At 45.2% G+C, this 27,767-nt stretch overlaps 1 protein-coding gene across 2 annotated transcripts in view; it reads right to left on the reverse strand.

Annotated features, from left to right (window-relative positions):
• The window catches only part of SARDH (sarcosine dehydrogenase), a 460,574-nt gene that overhangs the window by 276,390 nt on the left and 156,417 nt on the right, over positions 1-27,767 (reverse strand). For both annotated transcript variants that reach the window (XM_069241559.1, XM_069241560.1), the window contains exon 9: positions 15,222-15,308. In XM_069241559.1, the coding sequence (XP_069097660.1) occupies positions 15,222-15,308 (87 nt within the window). The remainder of the gene's footprint in view (positions 1-15,221; positions 15,309-27,767) is intronic.

Consider the following 27,767-nt stretch of genomic DNA (forward strand, 5'->3'; position numbering starts at 1 on the left):
CGCTAGCGCGCCTCCCGTGCACCCCCGTCCCCCCAAGCCGGGGATGGAAGGGGAAGACCTTCCCCTTCCACCCCCCTCTGTGACGTCAGCGCGCGGGGGCGCGCTGATTAGTCACAGGGGCCTCCCCCATGCTTCCAGCGCGATTGAAAGAGAAATGCTAAGCATTTCTCTTTCAATCACGTGGGGGAGGCCCGGAGGGGCTTCAAAGGGAAGGAAATGTATTTCCTTCCCTTTGAAGTCTCTCCGAGGGTTTCAAAAGCCGGATTGCTTGCAATCCGGCTTTTGAAACCCCACTAGACACCAGGGATTTTTTTTTTTTTTATATTGTCATAAGGGAGCGACCCCTTGGGCAAGGGTCGCTCCCAGGGGGGGCATGTTTTCGGGAAGGCCTTTTCTGCCCCCCCTGGGGGGGCAGAAACCTCTAGGCACCAGGGATAAAACTTTATTTTTATTTTTTGTACTTTTTTTTTTTTTTTTTTAGGTGGGGAGCGACCCCTTAGGCAAGGGTCGCTCCCCTTGGGGGAAAATTATATTTAGGCCATTTCTGCCCCCCTTGGGGGCAGATTGGCCTATTTTGATGAGGCCAATCTGCCCCCAAGGGGGTAGAAACCACTAGACACCAGGGAGTTTTTCCTTTGCGTGAATTTCACGCAAGGGGAGCGACCCCTTAGGCAAGGGTCGCTCCCTGGGGTGGGGGGGCAATTTATTTTAGGCCATTTCTGCCCCCCCTGGGGGCAGATTGGCCTATTATTACATCGATCTTCCCCCGGGGGGGGCAGAAAACTCTAGGCGCCAGGGGAATTTTTTTTTTTTGTTGTTGTTTTTTTAGAGATGGGGAGCGACCCATCAGGCAAGGGTCGCATCCCTGGGGGGGCAAATTGTATTTAGGCCATTTCTGCCCCCCTGGGGGCAGATTGGCCGATTTTAGGTCAATCTGCCCCCAAGGGGGCAGAAACCACTAGGCACCGGGGATTTGTTTTTTGGCGCCAATGTCACGGGGGGGTTTTGGGGGGTGGGGGGGAGGTGGTCAAATTTATTTTAGGGCATTTCTGCCCCCCCCCCTCCCGGGGCCGGCTGAGCTAGAGGCCAAACTCCACAGGTAGACACTTTGCAAAAAACACCTCTGTTTTCTGTGAAAAAATATGTTGTGCCCACGTTGTGTTTTGGGCCATTTCCTTTCGTGGGCGCTAGGCCTACCCACAGAAGTGAGGTACCATTTTTATCGAGAGACTTAGGGGAACGCTGGGTGGAAGGAAATTTGTGGCTCCTCTCAGATTCCAGAACTTTCTGCCACAGAAATGTGAGGAACATGTGTTTTTTTAGCCAAATTTTGAGGTTTGCAAAGGATTCTGGGTAACAGAACCTAGTCCGAGCCCCACAAGTCACCCCATCTTGGATTCCCCTAGGTCTCTAGTTTTAAAAAATGCACAGGGTTGGTAGGTTTCCCTAGGTGCCGGCTGAGCTACAGGCCAAAATCCACAGGTAGGCACTGTTTTCTTTCAAAAATTTGGATGTGTCCACGTTGCGCTTTGGGGCGTTTCCTGTCGCGGGCGCTAGGCCTACCCACACAAGTGAGGTATCATTTTTATCGGGAGACTTGGGGGAACGCTGGGTTGAAGGAAATTTGTGGCTCCTCTCAGATTCCAGAACTTTCTGCCACAGAAATGTGAGGAACAAGTGTTTTTTTAGCCAAATTTTGAGGTTTGCAAAGGATTCTGGGTAACAGAACCTGGTCCGAGCCCCGCAAGTCACCCCTCCTTGGACTCCCCTAGGTCTCTAGTTTTCAGAAATGCACAGGTTTGGTAGGTTTCCCTAGGTGCCGGCTGAGCTAGAGGCCAAAATCTACAGGTAGGCACTTCGCAAAAAACACCTCTGTTTTCTTCCAAAAATTTGGATGTGTCCACGTTGCGCTTTGGGGCGTTTCCTGACGCGGGCGCTAGGCCTACCCACACAAGTGAGGTATCATTTTTATCGGGAGACTTGGGGGAACGCTGGGTAGAAGGAAATTTGTGGCTCCTCTCAGATTCCAGAACTTTCTGCCACAGAAATGTGAGGAACATGTGTTTTTTTAGCCAAATTTTGAGGTTTGCAAAGGATTCTGGGTAGCAGAACCTGGTCCGAGCCCCGCAAGTCACCCCTCCTTGGACTCCCCTAGGTCTCTAGTTTTCAGAAATGCCAGGTTTGGTAGGTTTCCCTAGGTGCCGGCTGAGCTAGAGGCCAAAATCTACAGGTAGGCACTTCGCAAAAAACACCTCTGTTTTCTTTCAAAAAATTGGATGTGTCCACGTTGCGCTTTGGGGCGTTTCCTGTCGCGGGCGCTAGGCCTACCCACACAAGTGAGGTATAATTTTTATCGGGAGACTTGGGGGAACATAGATTAGCAAAACAAGTGTTATTGCCCCTTGTCTTTCTCTACATTTTTCCTTCCAAATATAGGAGTGTTTGTAAAAAAGACATCTATTTGAGAAATGCCCTGTAATTCACATGCTAGTATGGTCACCCCGGAATTCAGAGATGTGCAAATAACCACTGCTCCTCAACACCTTATCTTGTGCCCTTTTTGGAAATACAAAGGTTTTCTTGATAGCAATTTTTTACTCTTTATATTTCAGCAAATGAATTGCTGTATACCCGGTATAGAATGAAAACGCACTGCAGGGTGCAGCTCATTTATTGGCTCTGGGTTCCTTGGGTTCTTGATGAACTTACAAGCCCTATATATCCCTGCAACCAGAGGAGTCCAGCAGACGTAACGGTATATTGCTTTCGATAATCTGACATTGCAGGGAAAAGTTACAGAGTAAAACGTAGAGAAACATTTATGTTTTTTTCACCTCAATTTCAATATTTTTCTTTTTCAGTTGTTATTTTCTGTAGGAAACCCTTGTAGGATCTACACAAATGACCCCTTGCTGAATTCAGAATGTTGTCTACTTTTCAGAAATGTTTAGGTTTCTGGGATCCAGCATTGGTTTCATGCCCATTTCTGTCACTGACTGGAAGGAGGCTGAAAGCACAAAAAAATTGCAAAAATGGGGTATGTCCCAGTAAAATGCCAAAATTGTGTTGAAAAATTGGGTTTTCTGATTCAAGTCTGCCTGTTCCTGAAAGCTGGGAAGCTGCTGAGTCTAGCACCGCAAACCCTTTGTTGATGCCATTTTCAGGGGAAAAACCACAAGCCTTCTTCTGCAGCCACTTTTTCCAATTTTTTTGAAAAAAAAACGAAATTTTCCCTGTATTTTTGCCAATTTCTTGGCCTCCTTCAGGGGAACCCACAAAGTCTGGGTACCTCTAGAATCCCTAGGATGTTGGAAAAAAAGGACGCAAATTTGGCTTGGTTAGCTTATGTGGACAAAAAGTTATGAGGGCCTAAGCGCGAACTGCCCCAAATAGGCAAAAAAAGGCCTGGCACAGGAGGGGGAAAAGGCCTGGCAGCGAAGGGGTTAAACTGACATTAGGGGGCAGGAAGCAGGATGACCGAACCTCCAAGGCAATTAACTCATCTGCCATCACCCAGGATGGTAGCAAAATTTCAACATAGTTAAAATTGTTGCCTGGTACCACAAGACAGATGACTGTCAGATGTCGTAACAAATTATTGAAAAGCATGTACGTACATAACTAATCCAGTGGATGACTTTATTGGTCAACGAGTCACTTCCTTCTCCTGTACCACGAGAAATGCTGGGCACCTCATGTATACATACAACCCTCCCAAAGTCATTTCCATACACCCGAAAACCATTAGGGAGAGTTTCTTATGAGTAGACAAAGCATTATTGCTGAAGTTCAGGGTAGGACCGTCTATACGTCCAAGCAAGCGGTCAAGTGGAGTCTTTCACACAAATCAGATGGAAAGGTTTTAAACTTAGCCGACCCATCTTTGTTTTCAGGATCTCCCCTATTTGAAAAGATAAAAGTTGGTACTGGACTCTGACAAGCTAGATGGTTATTTCCCTTTGGAGGTAGGGAACATCACTCCTCAGTAGGAACTGGGTTTTCGTAATACAGAGAGTTTTTTAATCAAAGGTTTAGCGGAGCCAGTTGCAGTAAAGAGAGATGATTGTTGAGAAATTAGTTGTTAGGGAACAAGTGTAGCAGCTAAGTTCTGCAAGTTCAGTCTTTAGGTTGTTCACCAACCTGAAAGAGTATCCCAGTTCAGAGCCTCGCTGTGCAGTCCTATCGGAAATTAGGGTGAGATAATCAAAGCCACAGAGGGTCATCTATTCCTGATCTGATAGGACAGAGAAGCGATTTTTGCACAGTACTGAGACTTCACAAGAAGCCAACACAAGGGATTGTTCGCAAGTTGCCTCAATCTGAACAGGCTCCATCAGAACACACCCATTAGTAACACTTGAGGAATGATAGGCCGTAGGCCCAGAAGGCTTAAATGGCTTGCTGATTTTTTAGTGAGTATTTTGTCTACAGGTTTCCCTTTTGCTTCTATCTTAGAAGGCGATACAGAAGAAGATGGTGACTTAAAAATAGACTCAACTTCATGAATTAGTTTGTTGATTTCTTTCAGCGAGCCAGCATCGGATGGTTGGTTTGCTGATTTCTTTGGAAGAGACATCCCCGATGCAATCTCTTGTGCCTTCCTTTTCCCCCTTTTATTGCAAAAAGAAAACAAGATCTTTGCAATTTAGCTCAGCCTATGGTAGCAGAGAGGACATTAAATATAAGAAACAAAATAAAAAACAAAGCAATAGGACCCAGCTTGGATTTCCCTGTGGCCAGCAATCACCACATACCTTACAGGGAATCAACAGCCAACATACAGATGGCCAGAAGTGGTGGCCCAGAATCTTCCAGGTGAGGATGTGAGAAGATGGGAAATCTCTTGGCCCCGGTCTTCGGCTGGGTGCATCACGAGTGCACAATGTAATGGGAGAGGTGAGTGCACTATATGCCATCCTGTGGCCCCCTCCTATGGGACACAACGGAGCGAGCAAGTCTGATATATAGTCCCCCCGCTGACAGTGTCCAATTTCCAGTGTATCCAGCACTGCAGGAGATGACTGCGCATTATAAGTGCTCAGGTGGCTCCTCCTCTAGGACTGAGCCGAGCAGGGCAGTCTGGTACATGAAGTTTCCCGCTGACATAGTCTAATTTCTTTTTATTTTTAATATCCTTACTTCTGACCTAACTTCCGACTTGGACATGGGCGATGCTCATAAGCCAAAATTGGGCAGCCTGCCATTGGGCAACATTCTCTATGCTGATGACATAGTGCTGTTGAGATAGACCAAAGCAGACCCTCAAAGACTCCTGAATTATTTGGGCAATTATACTTCCAAATCACGCCTCAAAATCAATCTAAAAAAAGTATATGGTAGTTACATTCTTCAGAACCAAGTCAAAAGGTTCTTAAATAGCTCAAAGCCGACACAGGCTCAAGAATACAGGTAACACAGGGAAATTGCGAACTCCAAATGTTTTTTAGCTGCGCATAACTCTGCAATGAAATTGAAGGCATCCGTAGCTTTTCTTACTCTACAGAATGGACTGCGGGGTCAGTCTGTGCTCCTGTTGCTACATATGCTGAAAGTTAAACTCCTAGCAACCCTCGCATAAGGGTGTGAGCACCTATGCAGTGGAAAAGTGAAGTCTTTAGAGGCATTACCACCATGGTCCAGAGACAGCTCTTTTCGCTAGCCTGGAACACTTTCCCCCTCAAATAAGACTCCTGTTTGCCCTACTAAACCCACATCTAACATTCCCAGGAGCTTTTTTGAAATTTTGTTTCAAATTAAGGAATACCTGTCAGACAACCTTGGATTACTTCCTCTGGAGAAAATAATAATATCCTGCCCGGAAATCACCCTTTAAAGATTATTCTGAGCACAGCTTGTGGTCTCTTCATGCTCAAGAGCTCCAGAGACGTCTGTTTCTTTTGCAGTCTTTAAAAAACTCATCAATAGTAGCTTGCGCCAGGCATCCTTCCTCGAAGCCAAACAAGGTTCTCGTGGAAATTGCACATGTGGATCACTAAAAAACAGCTATCACCAGTACCAGATACAAACCTATCTGGCCAGTTGCTACGCAAAACACATCAAAATGAAGTTCATGAACCAACGCCTGGGAGGCTTGCCCACCCTGGACCACCAACCTCGATGGCTGAACAAGTCCTCCTATAAATTATGCGGATGATGCCAATAATTACAAGAGTCAATACTCCATGTAGTATACGTCTGCTTGTCACCACTCTCTGAATGAAGATCCCTGCTGCGTGTCCTTCGGGCTGAAAAGATAGGTCGCTATGAGCCAGAGCATTTGAAGGACTACCTTGAGATCCACCAAGCAATGAAAAGAACCAGTAAAAGGATGTTCTTTGTTTAATACAGAGCTCTCCTGAAGGGCATACTGTATCAGCTGCGAAGCAGATTCTCTGTTCTTCCGAAAAAGAACAGAGTGCAAGCGAAATGGAACATCCTTTGCCAACACAAAACTATTTGCCTTGGAAGAAAGCCATCTTTCCTTCAGAAATGCACAAGATGTTTTTCTTATACAGCAGATGGATTCTCGTTGTGCATCACCAGCCATTTCCCACAGTGCAAACCATCCCACTACCACACTGCGCAATTAGCGATCTCCTGTATTGCTTATTTAGGTCCCTGCTTACGACAATGCAAAATCAGTACTCACTTTTGCTGCAGAAGCAGCCATTTCCCTTAAAGAAAACCCACCCTCCTGTTTAGTGGAAGGCCAGCCCTGGGACATAGTGCAGAAACCAGTCCCTGGCACTCCACATTGGAGAATGAGCACATTGATATATGTTAGAACCAAGCATCTGTCAATTGTGCAACAAGGTCTCTCCCACACACATACCCAACCCTTTCCCATGTGGTAGAACCATCCTTGTTCCCTATATCAGGAGCACCTGCCAGTTCCCATACAGTCCCTACAGGAAAACAACCCCTACCACATTTGGCAAAACCATCCCGATACCTACACCACAGAACTAGCAGATTAACAAACAAATCTTCCACATTAGAGGATGAGCCCTCCCCCACTAAAGAACCAGCACCTTCCCCCACACACAGCAGAACTAGCCTTTGCCCATACTGCAGGCCCCAGCCATTTACCACATTGCAGAACCACCATCTCCCCAACGCACAGCAGAACCAGCCCTTGCACATACCGCAGGCCCCAGCCATTTACCACACTGCAGAATCAGCACCTCCCCCACACACAGCGGAACCAGCCTTTGCCCATACTGCAGGCCCCAGCCATTTACCACACTGCAGAACCAGCACCCTCCCCACACACACAGCAGAACCAGTCCATGCCCATACCGCAGGCCCCGCCATTTACCACACTGCAGAAGCACCTCCCCCACACACAGCAGAACCAGTCCATGCCCATACCGCAGGGCCCAGCCATTTACCACACTGCAGAACCAGCACTTCCCCCACACACAGCAGAACCAGTCCATGCCCATACCGCAGGCCCCAGCCATTTACCACACTGCAGAAGCACCTCCCCCACACACAGCAGAACCAGCCCTGGCCCATACCGCAGGGCCCAGCCATTTACCACACTGCAGAAGCACCTCCCCCACACACAGCAGAACCAGTCCATGCCCATACCGCAGGGCCCAGCCATTTACCACACTGCAGAACCAGCACTTCCCCCACACACAGCAGAACCAGACCATGCCCACACCGCAGGCCCCAGCCATTTACCACACTGCAGAACCAGCACTTCCCCCACACACAGCAGAACCAGTCCATGCCCATACCGCAGGCCCCAGCCATTTACCACACTGCAGAACCAGCACCTCCCCCACACACAGCAGAACCAACCGTTTCCTATTCTACAGAAAGAGACATTACCTCGACTGTACAAAGAGCACTTTCCTTAATGAATAAACACTAATTTTACTAAAGCATGGTAAGGATTTCTTTTAATTGTAGAAATAATTTCATAGGAAAGCTAGAATGTTATAATTACCTTTACCATATCTGCAAAACTTCCACTTTCTCTCGACATAGGATAAGGAATGCCTTTCTGCATCCCAGCTAAAAAAGTGACTCATGCATATCGAACATATCCTGCTAAATAGAAGAACTCTGAAGCCGTCGCGTGGGTCCTGTAGGCCCACACTGGAAAATATATATATATATATATATATATATATAAAATTTCACTTACCCAGTGTACATCTGTTCGTGGCATTAGTCGCTGCAGATTCACATGCTGTGCACATCCCGCCATCTGGTGTTGGGCTCGGAGTGTTACAAGCTGTTTTTCTTCGAAGAAGTCTTTTCGAGTCACGGGACCGAGGGACTCCTCCCATTTCGACTCCATTGCGCATGGGCGTCGACTCCATCTTAGATTGTTTTCTCCCGCAGAGGGTGAGGTAGGAGTTGTGTATGCTAGTAATAGTGCACATGCAATGGAGTAATGTACATAATGTAGTTTAAAGTAATATATTTACAAATATACAGATGTTCAAGATCAACTTCTAAACGGCTACAGGCTCCCGGGGAGGCGGGTGGGCGCATGTGAATCTGCAGTGACTAATGCCACGAACAGATGTACACTGGGTAAGTGACATTTTCCGTTCGATGGCATGTGTAGCTGCAGATACACATGCTGTTCATAGACTAGTAAGCAGTTATCTCCCCAAAAATTGGTGGTTCAGCCTGTAGGAGATGAAGTTGTTTGAAACAATGTTCGTAGTACCGCTTGGCCTACTGTGGCTTGTTGTGCCGTTAGTACATCTACACAGTAGTGTTTGGTAAATGTATGAGGCCTAGACCATGTAGCTGCCTTACATATTTCGGTCATTGGAATGTTTCCTAGAAAGGGCATGGTAGCACCTTTCTTTCTAGTTGAGTGTGCCTTTGGTGTAATAGGCTGTTCTCTTTTTGCTTTAAGATAACAGGTTTGAATGCACTTCACTATCCATCTAGCAATGCCTTGTTTAGAAATTGGATTTCCGGTATGAGGTTTTTGGAAAGCAATAAATAGTTGTTTTGTTTTTCAAATTAGTTTTGTTCTGTCAATGTAGTACATTAACGCTCTTTTGATGTCTAATGTATGTAGTGCTGTAGTCTGGCTGTGGGAAGAACACTGGTAATTCTACTGTTTGATTTAAGTGGAACGGTGATATGACTTTTGGTAAAAACTTAGGATTTGTCCGTAGAACTACTTTATGCTTGTGTATTTGAATAAATGGTTCTTGTATGGTAAATGCTTGAATCTCACTTACTCTTCTTAAAGATGTGATGGCAATTAAAAATGCAACTTTCCATGTTAAGTATTGCATTTCACAAGAGTGCATGGGCTCAAAAGGTGGACCCATGAGTCGTGTTAAGACAAAGTTGAGGTTCCATGAAGGAACTGGTGGTGTTCTTGGTGGTATAATTCTCTTTAGGCCTTCCATAAATGCTTTTATGACCGGTATCTTAAGTAGAGAAGTTGAGTGCGTAATCTGCAGGTAAGCGGAAATTGCTGTAAGATGTATTTTAATGGAAGAAAAAGCTAGCTTTGACTTTTGCAAATGTAGTAAGTATCCTATAATGTCTTTAGCAGATGCGTGTAATAAACAAATCTTTTCCACTTATTTGCATAGCAATGTCTAGTGGTAGGTTTCCTAGCTTGTTTTATGACCTCCATACTATCCTGTGTAAGGTCTAAGAGTCTGAACTCTAGGACTTCAGGAGCCAGATTGCTAGATTCAGAGATGCTGGATTTGGGTGTCTGATCTGTTGTTTGTGCTGCGTTAACAGATCTGGTATGTTTGGTAGTTTGACATGAGGCACTACTGAGAGGTCTAGTAGTGTTGTGTATCAAGGTTGTCTTGCCCATGTTGGCACTATTAGTATGAGTTTGAGTTTGTTTTGACTCAACTTGTTTACTAGATATGGAAGGAGTGGGAGAGGGGGAAAAGCGTAAGCAAATATCCCTGACCAGCTCATCCATAACGCATTGCCTTGAGACTGATCTTGTGGGTACCTGGATGTGAAGTTTTGGCATTTTGCGTTTTCTTTTGTTGCAAATAGATCTATTTGTGGTGTTCCCCAACTCTGGAAGTAAGTATTCAGTATTTGGGGGTGAATCTCCCATTCGTGGATCTGTTGGTGATCCCGAGAGAGATTGTCTGCTAACTGATTCTGAATCCCTGGAATAAATTGAGCTATTAGACGAATGTGGTTGTGAATTGCCCAAGGCCATATTTTCTGTGCCAGGAGACACAACTGTGTTGAGTGTGTCCCTCCCTGTTTGTTTAGGTAATACATCGTTGTCATGTTGTCTGTCTTGACAAGAATGTGTTTGTGGCTTATTATGGGTTGAAATGCTTTTAGCGCTAGAAATACTGCCAATAGTTCTAAGTGATTTATGTGAAACTGTTTTTGGTGAGTGTCCCATTGTCCTTGGATGCTGTATTGATTGAGGTGTGCTCCCCACCCTATCATGGAGGCATCTGTTGTTATTACATATTGTGGCACTGGGTCTTGGAAAGGCCGCCCTTGGTTTAAATTTATACTGTTCCACTATTGAAGCGAGGTGTATGTTTGGCGGTCTACCAACACCAGATCTTGAAGTTGACCCTGTGCCTGTGACCACTGTGATGCTAGGCACTGTTGTAAGGGCCGCATGTGCAACCTTGCGTTTGGGATAATGGCTATGCATGAGGACGTCATGCCTAGGAGTTTTAACACAATTTTGACTTGTATTTTTTGTTTTGAACACATGGCCTGTATTACATTGTGAAATGCCTGAACCCTTTGTGGACTTGGCGTGGCAATCCCTTTTGCTGTGTTGATTGTCGCCCCTAAGTATTGCTGTGTTTGACACGGCAGAAGGTGTGACTTTGTCTAGTTGATTGAGAAACCTAGTTTGTGGAGAGTTTCTATGACATACTTTGTGTGTTGTGAACACCGTTCTAGCGTGTTTGTTTTGATTAACCAATCGTCTAGGTACGGGAACACATGTATTTGCTGCCTTCTGATATGTGCAGCTACGACTGCTAGGCATTTTGTAAAAACTCTTGGCGCAGTTGTTATTCCGAATGGCAACACTTTGAATTGGTAGTGTACCCCTTGGAATACAAACCTTAAGTACTTTCTGTGTGAAGGATGTATCGGTACATGGAAATATGCATCCTTTAGGTCTAGTGTTGTCATGTAGTCTTGTTGTTTGAGCAGTGGGATTACGTCCTGTAATGTCACCAGGTGAAAGTGATCTGATTTGAAGTAGGTATTTAATGTTCTGAGATCTAATATAGGTCTCAGACTTTTGTCTTTTTTGTGTATGAGAAAGTACAGAGAGTAAACTCCTGTTCCTTTCTGTTGGTTTGGTACCAATTCTATTGCCTCTTTTTGTAGCAACGCCTGAACTTCTAGTCTTAGAAGATCTATATGTTGTTTTGACATATTGTGTGCTTTCGGTGGGACGTTTGGAGGGAATTTGAGAAATTCTATGCAATAACCATGCTGGATAATTGCTAGTACCCAAGTATCTGTTGTTATTTCCTCCCAATGTTTGTAAAAATTGCTTAGTCTCCCCCCCACAGGTGTTATGTGTTGGGGATGCGTGACTTGTAAGTCACTGCTTATTTTGAGGAGTTTTGGGACTTTGGAACTTTCCTCTATTTTTTTGGAACTGTCCCCCTCTATATTGTCCCCGGAAACTTCCACGCAGATATTGGCATTGATAAGTGGGCCTTGTTTGTGAGGTCGTGGGTTCTGTGCTTTGCCCTCGAAACCCCCCTCGAAACTGTGTTTTTCTAAATGTGCCTCTGCTCTGCGGGGAGTAGAGTGCGCCCATGGCTTTGGCCGTGTCAGTGTCTTTCTTAAGTTTTTCGATAGCAGTGTCCAGCTCCGGCCCAAACAACTGCTGTCCGTTAAATGGCATATTCAGCACAGCTTGCTGTATTTCTGGTTTAAATCCTGATGTACGCAGCCATGCATGTCTCCTTATTGTTACTGCTGTGTTGACAGTTCTAGCAGCTGTGTCTGCAGCATCCATAGCTGACCGTATCTGATTGTTGGAGATACTCTGTCCTTCTTCTACTATTTGCTGTGCTCTTTTCTGGAACTCCTTGGGCAAATGTTCTATAAAATGTTGCATTTCGTCCCAATGAGCCCTATCGTATCTGGCCAACAAAGCCTGTGAATTTGCAATACGCCACTGGTTTGCTGCCTGTGCCGCCACTCTTTTGCCTGCTGCATCAAATTTGCGACTTTCCTTATCTGGAGGTGGTGCATCTCCTGAAGTGTGTGAGTTTGCTTTTTTGCGAGCTGCCCCTACTACAACTGAGTCCGGTGTTAGCTGTTGTGTGATGTACACAGGGTCTGTTGGTGGCGGTTTATATTTTTTCACCACTCTTGGAGTAATGGCCCTTCCTTTTACCGGCTCTTCAAACACTTGTTTGGAGTGTTTTAGCATCCCGGGTAGCATGGGAAGACTCTGGTACTGGCTGTGTGTGGACGACAGTGTATTAAATAGAAAGTCGTCTTCAATGGGCTCTGCATGAAGGCTGACATTATGAAATGCCGCTGCCCTCGACACCACTTGTGCGTAGGCTGTACTATCTTCTGGTGGCGACGGTCTAGCTGGATAACAGTCAGGACTATTATCTGACACTGGTGCATCATAAAGGTCCCATGCGTCAGGGTCATCTTGACTCATCCCTGTGTGGGTCGGTGATTGCATCATAGGTGGAGTGGCTACCGGTGATGGTTGCGGAAAGCGTTGTGGAGATGGTGGCGGGGTTACTTGTTTAGCCACCTTTGCCTGTGGCTGCTTGTCTTTCTCCTGGAAGGCAAGTTTGCGTTTCATCCTAATAGGAGGGAGAGTGCTGATCTTTCCCGTATCCTTTTGGATGTGGAGCCGTCTTTGGGTGTAGTCTGGCTCCATTGCCTCTAATTCCTGTCCAAATCTATGTATTTTCATTTGTGAGGACAGTCCTTGTTCCTCTGTGTAGGAACTTGATTTCGGTTCCGAAGCCGGATGTTTCGGCATCGAAACCTTTTCGGCTACCTTTTTCGGTTCCGACAAAACTTTCTTTACTTTCGGCGTCGTGGTCTCTCGGTGCCGACCCATTTCGGTGCCGCTATCTCGGTGCCGAAACTGCTCGGAGCCACTATCTCGGGCCCGAGATTGCTGTGTGGCGGTATCTCGACCGGAGTCGGATGACTTCGCCACCAGCGTGCCCTTTTTCGGTGCCGATGTTCGGTCACCTATTTTCCAGGTTAAGCCATGGCCTGGTGGCGGTGGCGTCCCCTGGGCTTTTGTGCTCTTTTCATGAGTTTTATGTTTCGACGTCTTACTCGCGGTTTTCGGCGTTTCCTCGGGATCAATCTCATCCGAGTCCGATTCCTGGACGGAGAAGGTTTCTTCCTCCTCCTCGAAACGCCCTTGTCCTGTCGGCGCCGACGCCATTTGCAGTCTTCTTGCTCTTCGGTCTCTTAGTGTCTTCCTGGACCGAAACGCTCGACAGGCTTCACAAGTATCTTCCTTGTGTTCCGGCGACAGACACAAGTTACAGACCAGATGCTGATCTGTATATGGATACTTGTTATGGCATTTTGGGCAGAAGCGGAATGGGGTCCGTTCCATCAGCCTTGAAGAGACATGTGGCCGGGCCGACCAGGCCCCGACGGGGGATCGTGAAAAAAACCCAAAGGGCCACCGGAGCTCTTCAAAAGTCGGTGTCGATCTGTTGTAACTAACCCGATACCGAACGCAAACAATACCGACGATTTTTCCGAGATTCTAACTAACTTTCCGACCCGAAACATGGAGCGAAAAGGAACACGTCCGAACCCGATGGCGGAAAAAAAACAATCTAAGATGGAGTCGACGCCCATGTGCAATGGAGTCGAAATGGGAGGAGTCCCTCGGTCCCGTGACTCGAAAAGACTTCTTCGAAGAAAAACAACTTGTAACACTCCGAGCCCAACACCAGATGGCGGGATGTGCACAGCATGTGTATCTGCAGCTACACATGCCATCGAACATATATATATATGACACAGAGAGTGTTGTGAAGAATTAGAGCTAGGGCAGGGGGGGGTTGCAGTGATGTGTCCCAGGGACACCACATTCCTGCTGAAAACGTAAAAAAAGTCAAAAATTCCAACAGTGGAAAACAATACAAACAAAACAAAGAAAACGAAACACCGCTGAGTGTTTATCAGACTTGGAGCCAGTCAGCACTCGGAGGCTGATGGGCTCATTTGGGCAGGAGGTGGGGGCCATTTTAGGTCATCATTGCCATTGTGTAGTTGTGGCCCTAGGTTCACATTGGAGTAGAAAAAGGACACAAGGATGGAAGTGCTGTCAAACACTGGAATGAGGACACTTACACCTAGATGCTCTTTTACTGGCAGGGTCAGCTGGCCTGTGAACCCTCTGAACAAGGCGTGGATCTTTCCCTACAGAAGTGGACCAGGCATCAAAATGCCACTGGTTGGAAAAATTCCATAGCATCCTTTACAAACAGCAGTGCCAGAGCAGTCCAGGATGAGCACACCGGGGGATAACAGTGCAGCTGCTCTTATGATAACGAGATCATTAAGTGCAATGCGATGACCACACAGAAGACATCCATGCAAATGCACCCGCTGTGATGTCAAAGCAGCATCATACATAAGTAAGTATGTCAAAGACAGTGGAACACAATCGTAGCATCTTGCATGTAGAGGCCCAACACACTTAAGGCTCCCACGTGCTCTTCTCCTTCCTAGTGGCTCTGTGCTGTGCCCAAAATGAATCAGTACTTGGATGGGGTCTGAGACCTGAAGATGGGTAATTCAATCAGTGTGGTGCTGCCAGCTTTTCAACGCAAGGATGGCTCATGTCCTCATCACCACTGAAGCAGGCCTACCAGACTTCTTGAGGGAAAGGAAACAAGGAATCAATTAAGTAATGCATAGCACCTCTACAAACCTTGAGTCTGTGCTCTCTCAGCTTCAGCCGATTAAGATAGAATGCTCAACAAGAGGGGGCTTGACATTCCAGAATGGAAGCAGCTGGAAGGTGCTTGCTGTCCATTAAGAGAACATCCACTGATGTACAATTCCACATTAGAACAATCATCTGTACCACAAAGAAGCAAGTCTCAATGGCATATGGTGGATATTCTTCCAAGCCAACTTTCTGAACTACTAATGAACTAGGCATTATCTCTCCCTATACAGGACCACCTGCCTGAGATGCATTAAGGCAGAGCAAACTTTTCGAACATGGAACAGTAACTCACCAGCACTATTGAAGCCACATCCCAAGAAGAAGCCTCGTACTTCAGGTGCTTCCCCCATAAGAGGCTTGTGGTCAGCAGTGAAAGATTCTGTAAAAAAGACAAATCACGGTGAATTAGTACAGGTATACAAGAGTCAATTATGTCAGAGATAAGGAATTAGTGTAACAAAATAGGACTCTCGTCAACCCTCAAGGTATGACAAACGATTTCAAAACATAGAGGACTGATTCATTAGAAATCATCTCTTCAAGTAAGAATGAACATTCAGGTTAAACTCTTTTCAACTTCCCTTAAATCTCAACTGTAGATCTATCAAAGAACAAAAGATTGAGCAAATTGGAGCAAGTGCCACTTTCCCTTAGCACTTAAATTATAGCATCATTTGGAACACTCGTCTATTGAGCAGCCAACTTTAGACATTGAAATAAATGGGGAGTGTTCCTTCTGTGAGATTCATCTGAGAGGAAGACTTGATGCCATTCACCAGCATCTTGGCGAGTCATTAACTGCTAAAATGTCAAACTCACAGAGCACTTTGCGGCGAACTCAATCTGTTCAAATTCTAATTGAATTTGAGGTGTGATTAGAGATTAAAAAACTCAAACATTTTGTTGGTTCAAGCTTCTGGTCGTGGTTCCTAGCTCTCAAGCTATTGCTGATCAGCACAAAACCTTGTGAAAGCATAAGCTCTGCTCATCTGACACACAAGTTCTTTCCAATGCTTTCTATATTCCATTACTCGGAGATCTATCTCTTTTTGCATTTATCTCTGCTGGCTTGGAACAATGGCTTGAAGCCACCAGCCACTCAGAAGCAAATGATCCTCACATCCATCTGGTGAGGTTCTGTAGAGAGAGTAGTGATATTGACATTTTTATAAGTCTGTGGGAAACGTTGGGGGATTTAAATTAAATTGACTTTATCATGTTTTAGAAATCGAGTTTGAAAGTGTAAAATTGCATTGGCACTCGCACTTTTCTGTACTCGCTTCCTGATACGTGACCAGATGTCGTCCTATTTTGTAGACAAGGTACAGATTATCAAAAGGTATTTTATTACATTAATTTCTCCTTTAACTGACTCACAATGACTCACTGAATGGAGGGACGGACATCTTAGGACCTTTTCAAGAAGTTTTTGCTGGCCCAATCCAGCCAGGCTATTTTAACTGGTAAATCTGGATCACCCAGCGATCCTTCCCCCCCCACATATCCTACATAAGGTCGTGGCTATAGATAATCCAGTGGTATATCAGATATTGAACAATTCCTTGAGCATAGCAGAGGAATGGAAGTTGGCTGTGATTAAACAGAAAAAGTCTCTTATAGAGCCTACAATTTTATCTAACCTATGTCCTATTTCATTGCTGCCAGCCTTGAGCGAAATAATAGAAAAGTTGGGTAATATCCACCTAATAACCTTTATAGAAAAAGCCAATTTACTGCACCCCCAAAAATCAGGGTTTCGTCTGAAGCATTCCACGTAATCTGCCCTGGTGGAAATCGCAGACACACTAAAATTTACATTAGATGCAGGTAAAAATGCAGTATTGATTTTATTAAACCTATCTGCAGCATTTGACACCATCTCTCATGAAATTCTCCTCCAATGCGTCAGGGATTGTGGAATTGTCAGACAGGCCTTTTTGTGGTTAAAGTCATTTCTTACTAACAGAATCCACAGTCACCTGTGGTATCCCGCAAAGCTCCTCATTGAGCCCATTTTATTTAACATCTATATGGCTTCTCATATTTCCATCACAACATATTTTGGAATAGACACTGTATCATACGCTGATGACACTCAGCTGATTTCATCACTTGATAAATCTTCACTAGGATCCGAGCAGAATTTTAGTAACTGTTTACCTGCTACTATCCAGTGGATGCATGCCAATCACTTGAAATGCAACACAGATCAAACTGATCACGCTCTTCTGCAAACCTAATGATTTTTTGCCCTCCCAATGGTGGCCAGATGCCACTCCCCCACCCCCGCTACAGTGGAGGTTGTTAGAAACATGGGAATAAAATTTGATGTTTCCCTGTCCTTTCAACCTCAGGGAATGTCAGTTGCAGGGCCCTATTAGAATCTAATTAAATACCTCAAGAAATGTTTTGACCTCCTGCCCCTTTCAGCGAGGAAAACTGTAGCCTATTCGCTCATCACCTCTAGGTTGGACTATTGTAATAGTCTGTATGCTGGGTCTTCCAATCAGACTATACACAAGTTACAAGTGGTCCAACATGCAGCTGCTAGAACAGTTCTTAAATTACCTACAAAGTCTTCGACCTCTGCAGCTTTAAAAACCCTTCATTGGTTATCGGTCCATAAGAGAATTCTTTTTAAAATCCTCCTTATGACCTGTAAAGCTTGCATGGCGACGGGCCCTAAATTCCTTACAGCCAGGTTGACCCATTATAAGACAGGCAGAAACTGGAGATCCACACAGGCTAATGTGCTTAATCCAGCATCTTTCAGACTGTAAACCAGAGGAGGTACATCTTTCACTGTCCTAGGCACTAATGCCTGGAAGTCCTTGCCTAGACATTTAAGGTTCATATATGTGGAATCTATATTCCCAAAGCAGCTTAAAACATGGATGATTGAGATCCGCGACACTCTCTTATCTTGTGAGTATTAGATTTATGATAACTGTGTCTCGCTCTCTCGAACAGACTTTTCTCACCTTGATTTGCATTAGCGCCAGGAAGCTCCTTCGGGAGTCACAGTTGTGCTATATAAATGCTAAATAGAAATAGAAAGAGAAGCAAAGCAGAGGATGGAATATACTTCTATCAACTGCTTGGATGCTAGCCCAAGAATGCAGGATTCCTAATTCTGAATGAACCCAATCAGCTACTCAGTTCTAACATGAGACAGAAAGAGAGCTCTAGTTTAGACGAATAATAGATTCCGTTGCCTCCAAGTGGCACAGTTGTCATATGTGACCCTCACGCAGCACAATGTAGTCAACCAACATCACATGTGGACAGTTCCAAGCCATACCTGTAATGGATCCAGTGAAACTCCAAGTCCCAGAAAGCATAACAGAGTTGCTATGATTGCTCTTTTAGCATGATCTGCTATGATCAGCAAGCTATGTTCATCTTGCATGCTAGTGACGTGTGTAGCTGGTTCAGATTATTTCAGAAATGTATCAATGGCTTACTGCACTGAAATCAGTGCTGCATGCTAGGCATGGAATTCAATTTTATGTAGCAACTCGAAAAAGTATTCTATTTTTTGGCTTTTCTCGTGCAGTCTTCCATGAGAACCCAAAGGACTGGTCAAAATAAAGTCATTGCACTTATTTCCTAACAAATAAAACAATATAATGCGCTCTAGTTGGGATGCTGAATATCCACCTAAACATAGTAACTCAGCTGGATGGAACGTGGTAATTAAAAGTGCAAACATCAGCTCTTTTCAGGAAAGTGGATGCTGGAAGTTTTAGGATAATCATTACCTGTTTCCTTTAAAGCAGCGATGGGTAGGAAGAAGCACTGTCCTAAAGGGGATTGGCGAAGTGGAGTACAGATCCATGTGTCCTGACTGCAAGGATTCCCTCCTTCTTATGTGCCTGGCCTGCATGCGCGACTCTGTAGCCTGCACGTGCGAGGATATCCACAGGGCGTGAGGATGTGGGAGTCAAGTTTCTGTGATGCGCATCAAGGTTGTGATAGGGGATGAGGTCTGCGATGCCTGAGGTGTGGAGTGCTGCACAGTCTGCTTTAATGAGCACACAACGGAGGGTGTGCTCAGTAGTTTGAGGGAGTGAGAGGGCTAGAGTGAAGTCGACAAGGTGGACTTTAAGTGTATGGAGCATGAGAACGAGGTCAAGGATAAAGCTATAGATTGCATGATATGCCACTTTGCCATTGAAATATATATTTGTATTTTGATCACAAAATCTGCTTCATTCATAAACTGCTTCTTTCATAAAAGATTATGACCATAAAGTTCATGCTCAGAGGGCAGCAGGTAATTACAGCCTAATGAGTTCAACCAACATTTCTATGTTGCATTTACTGCAGAGGAAGGCCTTTAAAACAGACTTTTTCACGTCCATAGCCCAGTTCGCCCTGGTCAATTGAGGCAAACCTAGCAAATGTGCACAACATTTCATCACATTTTTTGGCACAATCACTTTTTTACTCTCTTCGAATTACCAGGGTGATTCCTATTAATGAATCACAAATCCCCAAAGCCATGAAATCAGACTTACTGCCGTATTGCTTTGTACGCCCTTGTGTAATCAAATAGTAATTCACTCGAGACAAATGGCCAGTGCAATCAATCCACCACTACTTTATTCAGCTTATTTAAAATCATAAAAGATACACAACACACAATAAAACAGAACTTACATATCAAACTTACAAATGAATAAATGATTGATGTAAATTGTGCACAAATAATCGATGCATGCACTTGCTGTCACCTTGCCACCTGCCAGGGAAAGTTTCAGGGGCACGAGAGGTCAGGCAGTGTTCAAGCAGTGCACAAGAAGAGCATCTCAAACGCTCTGTCGAGAGAGAGACTTCCTAGCATGAGAGCAGATACAAGATATCCACTTGGAATGGGTCTGCAGAGGCAACAAGTCAAATGTATGTGGGGAAGAGGAAATAACGGGGAAGACAAACGAATACTATTGAAGCACAAAAACAGCTGACGCTTCAGGTAACTCAGAGCTGAACTGGTATTTGTAGATATCTCAAACCCTGGTTCAGGTTCGACAGGTTCATCTGATCCATGTGAGAAGGAACCATAAGAAGGCTGCGGAGCAGGGTCTCAGATTCCTATTTTCTGTTTAACCTTTGTTTTACGAGTATAACTTTCCAAAGAATAGGCCTTCCCAAAAATAAGAAATTCTATTCAACTCTTACCCACACACTTCACAAGCAGTAGAAGCTACTCTGGCTGTTAGCTTTTTGGCTTGGTCAATGCTTGTTCTGCTATATTTTTTTTTTATTATAAAACATTGTTATAGAAGGGGCTGGGCACTTGCCAATACCGGAAACCGCTGGTAAAATAAAACAAAAGGCGCACATTCTAGGGGAAACTACTTTGCGTACGCACGTGCCCATTGTGAAAGGGCATAATGCAGTCACTCACACTGAATTTAGCCAATGGCTGAAGTGAACTTACAACTGTCTGATTCTGTAAGGGGTGGTAGAAAAATGTGATGGACATAGCAACAGACCAATGAATGAAGAGGTCTGGCTGAAAGCCTCTGTAAGTAGCTGACATTTCATCTGCAAGATTGGTCACTATTTCCATACTTAGATGACTGGCTCCTTCATGCTCGATCACAATCTAAGACCTTGATAGGTCTGAAAGAAGTTTGCAAAATCCAGTCTGATCGAAAATTTCTGATCAACCAGGTGAAGTGACCGATGGCACCATCTCAGTATCAGCCTTTATAGGAGCACAGTTCAGGAAAGTTTTAAACATAGTCTTTTTTCCAAAATCCAAGCAGTCCACATTCAGCAGCCATTGTCAACTCTTATGAACATGTCTGCAAGATCAGCAAGACTGCAGTTGAGCATTTAGGGGCAAATGTTATTTTTGATTTGTATGGTCCAGTGAGTGTTATTTCATCTGAGACAACTTTTAAATCAGACAAAAGAGTTCTGGAAACCCAGTTCACATGGGTACAAAGCAAAGGCCACAGTCTCAGGCCAAATCAAGAAGTCATGAGGTGTATGACACAAGAAAGTCCTTTCAAAGCTTTTCTGATGCATCCTAGAACCCCAAAGACAATTACAATGGACACCAGTCTTCTAGCATTGGCAGCGGAGGGCAGAATGGTTCAGGGTTAGTGGATAGCCAGACAGAAAGGTCATTTCTTCAACTGAAGAGAACTGGTGGCAATGTTCAAGTCCCTCAACAAGTTCAAGGAAACTACTTGCAACCAAGATATTCCAATACGGACAGACACAATTGGGACAGTTAAATGCATAAATCACCATGGATCGATGAAGTCCACCTCTCAGAGTTTGGTGAGTTGTATAATAGAAACTTGTACAGAACATCATCTCTAATCCCTAGGAGCATAGCATATAAGAGGGCAGACAAAGTGTTGACAGATACATTGAGCAGGAACTATCCTTCTTCTAAGACCTTACTCTCCCTTCTCTAACATTCCCGGAGAGGTGTAGGAAGAGTAGGACACCATAACAGACTTATTAATCACAAAGTTCAATGCTCACGTCCACATTTTTGTACTCCATGAGTGTAATGGAGGAAGTGTGTGGGTAGATAAACTACCAGTGTGTCCTCCACATCTGTTATTGCCTTTCCTTCTTTTGCTATAATTCCCAAGGTGTTGTCCAGACTTCGGATGGAGGAGATTGAAATTATTATAGTGGTTCTGTTCTCACCCAGGTCTTGACTCCCAGTTTTGAAATCAATGATTTTGGAGCTTTCATCTCCCTTGTCATGCAAGGAAATTCGTCTTTCAGACAAGATTGCCTTATCAGTCTTGAAGTTGAGCAGAGGGGGTTACAGAAGAAAGGGTTAACTATCCATTTAGCGGTTCCATATTGTATGGGACCATTGATATAGTCTGGGGTCCAATGATGTGGTTATAGCCTGGGGACACTGGTGCATTCTACTGCTTGGACTGGGAATGGTGCTGCAGTCCAAGGCCATTAATGTTAGTTATAGTCATTTAAGCACACTAGTGTCTTCCCTATGAACTCTGGTATGTTTATTTTACTATTATTAGCAGTAATGTAGAAAGTAAGAACTTTCAATTCAAACAATAAAACAATTGTTGAGATTTCTGCATTTTAACAGTTTTCTTCTCCAACTGCTAGTCAGACTTCATTGTACTCAAGGTATCACAGAGGGACACATAGCAAACATGGAAATGCCACACATATGCAACTGCAAACTTTCCAACTATGCATCATGCATAAGTGATGACGTGGGCCACAACACTGCTTAAATGGCACCAAGGTAGGTTACAGCTTTGGTACGCACAGGCAAATATTTCACAATGGCAGTGTGGCATGGCTGTGGTGGGCAGGATATTCCTTCACTACAGAGGCTGAGAACTACAATGCCTCTCTGGTCAGTGGGACATGGAAAGACTGACTCCTTGAGGCATTAGATAGTTAGAGGCCTGTCCTGGTGGAAGGCTGAGAATGTGATGTGGATGTAAGATTTCCAGGGCAGGCTTTGAGACTCAACTTCCTGGGACCACTGATGTATGCACTTCCCAGGTCACAGATAGAAACTTCTACTGTCTGCATTGGCATAACGCAAAATGATGATGGCCCCCAGAAGAATGTGATGAGGGTGCCACTAGTCTTCCATATCTCACAGACATCCTTTGGTCTTGGGCTGAGTGGGATCCCATTGAAGGGCCCCTGGTGGGTTGGCGGCCCCCTGCACTTGAAGGGCCATTGTTACTACCCTGCGTGTTGGCCATCAGTGCATAAAACTGTGTGTAGTTGTTAATGTACGTGTTGCCTTGTGTTATTAATTTTCATTTCTGCCTGGGTGTATAGATGTTTCAACAGCGTATGCCAGGGGGTGCTGGTTCAGTTGTATGAGTTTGATAGTATATGTGTGAGAGAGTGAAAAAGCTGTTGCCCTCCCACTACCTGTGCTATACTTGTTTTGTGTGCAAGAGGGACACTTGTCACTGCTGAAGCCCATGTAGCACCTCATCTGAGTCTGAGCTTTCAGTGGTGAGTGATGATATCCAAGCCGTACCGGGGGTGTGGGGAGAGAAGAGAGAAGAAGAGAGAGAAAGAGAGAAGAAGAGAAAAGAAGAGAGAAGAAGAGAGAAGAGGGAGAGAGAGAAAGAAAGAGAGAAAGAAAGAGAGAGAAAGAGAAAGAGAGAAATAGAGAGAGAAATAGAGAGACAGAAGGAGTGAGAAAGAGTCTGTGTTGGGGGGTGTTGCAGTGTGTGAGAACTTTGTTCCTTGTGACAGAAGCTTGCACTAATTGCAACATTACAGTACTAGGTTGTGGACGTGAAGCTTGCTCAGTTACTGCTTGTGTACCTGTGGATGCCTGCTCATACTTAGAAAGCAAAGCTGCTGCCTGCTGTGTGCGAATGAAGCATGCCCTGCTGCTCCCTGTGTTGTACTGATTTTCAGTGTGTGAGGGAAGCTTTCACTGCTGATGCCCTATTAAAGCCCGCCCAGTGTTGCATGTCTGTCTGAGATGCTTTCACTGCTGATCCCAATGGGGTACATGTCCTGTGTGTGATACGAAAGCGTGCACTGCTGTTGCCATTGTGGAACCTGCTGCGCCTGCCGGGATGGGGCATGAGCATCTTGGCTCTGTGCTTCTCCTGCCGATTGATAATGGCAATGATGTAGATCTGTGCACAGTTAACATACACACAGGTAGTAAAGGGGAAGGCACTGGATTGGGAAAGATCCTGAACTACGCGTCCAGACCCACGCTTGCATTGTTCACCCAAGCGGAATGATGCTTGCATGAACAACAGGCCTTTTTCTCTGTCTTAACCACGGTCAGGTAAGTGGGGCTGGGGCAGGGTTAGGGGTAGTTTGTAGGGGTGGGGGCGGGGTGGTGAAGAGGTTGGGGTGGTTAGGTTATTATTATTTTTTTAAGGGTTGGGGTGGGGGGGGTCAGTACTATGGTTTTTAGGGCAGAGGTGGGGCGGTCAGGGTTATTTTGTTTTTAGGGGCAGGGATGGGGAGTTGGGGTAATTTTGTATCGGGGTGGGGGTTGGGTTTTTAGGGGCAGGGGTTGGGGTAATATTGTATTTAGGGCGGGTGGTGGGTTGGCTTTTTAGGGCCGGTTGGTGGGGGTCAGGGGAATTTTGTCTTTGGGGTGTTGGGGTAATTATGTTTTTAGGGTGGGTGGGGGGTAGTTTTTTAGGTGTGGGGGTCGGGTAATTTTGTATTTAGGGCGGGTGGGGGTGGTCTGGTTTTTAGGGGTTGGGGTAATTTTGTATTTAGGGTGGGTGGGGGCCGGGTTATTAGGAATGTGGGGGTAATTTTGTATTTAGGGTGGGTTTTTAGGGGTGGGGGTAATATTGTATTTAGGGCTGGTGGGGGGGGTAATTTTGTATTCAGGGCTGGTGGGGGGGTTTAGGGGTGGGGTTGGGGTCATTTATTATTCAGGGCAGGTGGGGGGTTGGGTTTTTAGGGGTGGCTGCTGGCGTAATTTTGTATTTAGGACAGGTGGGGTTTTTTAGGGGTGATGGGTTGGGGTAATTTTGTATTTAGGGCGGGTGGGGGGTCAGGTTTTTAGGGTAGAGGGTGGGAGGTTGGGGTAATTTTTTATTCAGAGCAGGGAGGTCGGGTTTTTAGGTACGGGGTGGAGGGTCGGGTAATCTTGTTTTTAGGAGTTGGGTAGTTTTATTTTTGGGGGTGTGGGACGGTTTTAGGGCTCAGGGTGGGCTGGGAGTATCAGGGTAGTTTTAAACTGTGGGGGTCACGGTAATTGAACACGGTCGTTGTTCCAACCCCGTTGTTCAGGCATGCGTGGTTGCCGCATGCGTGGTTCCATCATACAACCTACTGGAGTGCATGCTTCCTTACACTCACAGAACAGTTACAACATGTGTCGCCGCAGTGCAAGACTAGTGTGGGGTATAAGGCTCCGCCACTGCACCTTCTTCTGTCTATTACTCGGGCTTGCAGGGGCTGCCATTGGCTCTGGTGGGCTGGTGATCTGGGTCACAGAAAACAATAACTTGCTCCCTATGGCCCTCTCTGTCCGCAGGACTGCAGACACAAACTCCTAGATAAAGCTCAATGAGCTGATGTGTACAGTAAAGGAACAGAGAAACAGAAATGATAAAAGTGGTGGAGAAACCGAGAGGAGAAAATAGAAGGACTGAGCATGAGTAAGAAAGAATTGATGAAAGGGTAAAAGAATGGGTGGGGCATGGAAAGATTGATGGGCGATACGCCGAATGGATGGAAGAATCCGCAAGCTAGGTGAAATGAGGAGGGAGGACGTGTGAAACAATTGGTGGACGAGTACATGGATGCATTGATGGATGTGCAATATGGAAGGGTGGGGGAGGACAGTTGAGATAAATGAGAGTATGGTTGGTGACTGGATGGATGGAAATGTTTAGTTAGAAAAAACGTAGATAGATTAAGGGAGGGAATAGCAAAAGATAGGATCAACAGGTGGATGCAAAGAAAATTGAAGGATGAAGGGAACTCTGATAAACATGGTCTGGTTTGGTCCATTGACGTGCTAACAAATCTTTGCAACAGCGTACCCAAACAACCAGATCCGGAATTGAGGCGTCCAGTGTCGCAACGAGAAGTTTAGATGTTGCCTTGGCACCCCCTTTAATATCAAGTTTATGAAATAAAATCCAATTCTGGCGTGCCATTTTCTCCCCCCAGCCCCACTTACAACGCGTGCCGTTATTTATAAAGCAAGGGTCTTCTTCCAAGGGGAGCAATCATACATAAAAATCTCGCTCGAAAACCCCAACATCTAACGCTGCCTTTGAACTACGCTGGTAATACTGCCCAGGACTCGTCGCGACATCGATGGATGTTCATTGTCAAAAGATCTCAGCCAGAGGCCATTATACAGCGACGCAGCCGATTGGCTGCAGACCGACATATTTTATATTCATCGTTTCCACAGGAACAGGTTCTGGAGTTCAAGATGAATGCCATATTTTTGTATTTAATGGACCGCGGTCGACATTTAGATGAGGCTGGGAGCAGGAGAGGAGGGGGCCACTCTATTCCCATTGCTTACGAGCCTGAGCCTAGAAAAGTGGTCAGGAGCAGAGATGAACCACTAATCCCCACTGGGGATGTTTCTATGAGCAGTACAGCAAGGTTTCTGTGGATTACAAGTTTATCACCTGGCGGCTCTCATTTTACAGCCACAAAGCAATTTCCCAGCATCCTCGAGAGCGCCTCCTTGACAAGGCTGTTTCTAGGACTCAGCCGACCCCCTCTTCCCCCCTCCCCCCCCCCCGACAGTCATTGCTCAGTTCAAGGCACAGTAAAGACCCGGGAGTGTAAGTGATGGATCTCCATCATGTGTCAACGGGCCCCTGTCAGCCCTCGAGGTTCAGGGAAGGACGCAGATGCGCTCCTTGCGGCCGATATCTCCGCGAACCCTCCGCGGCAGTGCTTATTGTTCGCTAAATCACTGCTGACATTCCGCTTCACCATCACCACAGGTATTGCACAAGACAAAAATATAACATGCCTCAAAGATAATATTTTTCTACTCGTGGGCACTTCTCGCACTTTCTTTGACCCCCAAAACACCCCAGCCCCCCCCCTCTTAACTAGCTGTTCCCCACAGGAGCTGATGGCAGGGGCAATCTTGACACTGTGCTCAAGCAGCTGGAAATCTATTCAACTAGATGTTCTCCTGCCTGCTATCTACAAAACACTATGCTGTTATTGTATAGCTCAAGTGCGGAATTGCCACTTCATTATATTGTAATTTTTTATTATTATTATTGTATAATCCCAGGGGCCCAGCTTCTAGGCACAGCAAGCAATAATTATAAATGTATCTATATAGAGCATACTTCCCCTGACGTGGTTTTGAAGCACTTTCTGGCATGTAGTAATCCTGGAACCCAAAGGTAGATTAGTGGGGCATTAGTAGAGGAAAATAAACATTGGTATTGGGAGTGGTGGGAGTGGTAGACATCAATCAATCAATCAATCAGACATGAGAATGTGTTAGTTGGATGAATCACAGACTTAACAAGCCCTCACAAATAATAAAAGGTGGGTACAGAGTGAGATACAGCAATACCTTTGCGTGGCCTCATACCATGACCTCACTTACAAAGGTGGCTCAGAAAGATTGCTGTCAAGGATGACACCCATATTGTAGTCTCCTTCACCGTACATGTGGACTCAGTCACCAAAAGTGCTTAGTGCCATCTACACTTGCTCCAAAGTACCCTTACTTCTCTCTAGCTCCCCCAAAAGATCACACTTGCCCTTACACTGGTGGTATCCCATCTGCATTACTGCAAAAGCCTTTTCATGATCTCTTATTCAAACACTCCTCCTCAATGACTGAGATCGGAAAAGACTTCCTAAACTTTAAAAAAGATTGAAAGACTCTTGTTTCACTCCACGAACAGTCCAGGCTTCAACCGAGCCACAGCCCGATTTATCACAGAACTTCTAGCCTAGGGGCCTGATTTAGAGTATGGCAGATGGGTTACTCCTTCACAAATGTGACAGATATTCCATCCGCTGTACGGCAATTTCCGTAGTACATAATAGAATCATAATACAGCAATCAAGATATCCTCCCTTAGTCATCTGACTTGAACAAGTTAACTGCTCAATGCTCATCAAAAATCTTTTATAACTTTCTGAGTCACCATCTGAGTTACTTTTGCGGCTGAATCTTGTCCTTTTATGCTGTATTTGCATTTCTGGCAACATTATCCCCTTGTTGTGTTGATGTTTCTTCCCCTACTCCCCAAAAGGCTCTAAAGCATCGAGACAACATTGTGCAATATGAGACAGCAATTTGCAGTTTGAGCACTCTATAAAAACTAAAATTAAATAGATACATAACCATCAGAAGATT

The sequence above is a fragment of the Pleurodeles waltl genome, chromosome 6 (genome assembly GCF_031143425.1).
Source record: "Pleurodeles waltl isolate 20211129_DDA chromosome 6, aPleWal1.hap1.20221129, whole genome shotgun sequence".
Classification (NCBI taxonomy): Eukaryota; Metazoa; Chordata; class Amphibia; order Caudata; family Salamandridae; genus Pleurodeles; species Pleurodeles waltl.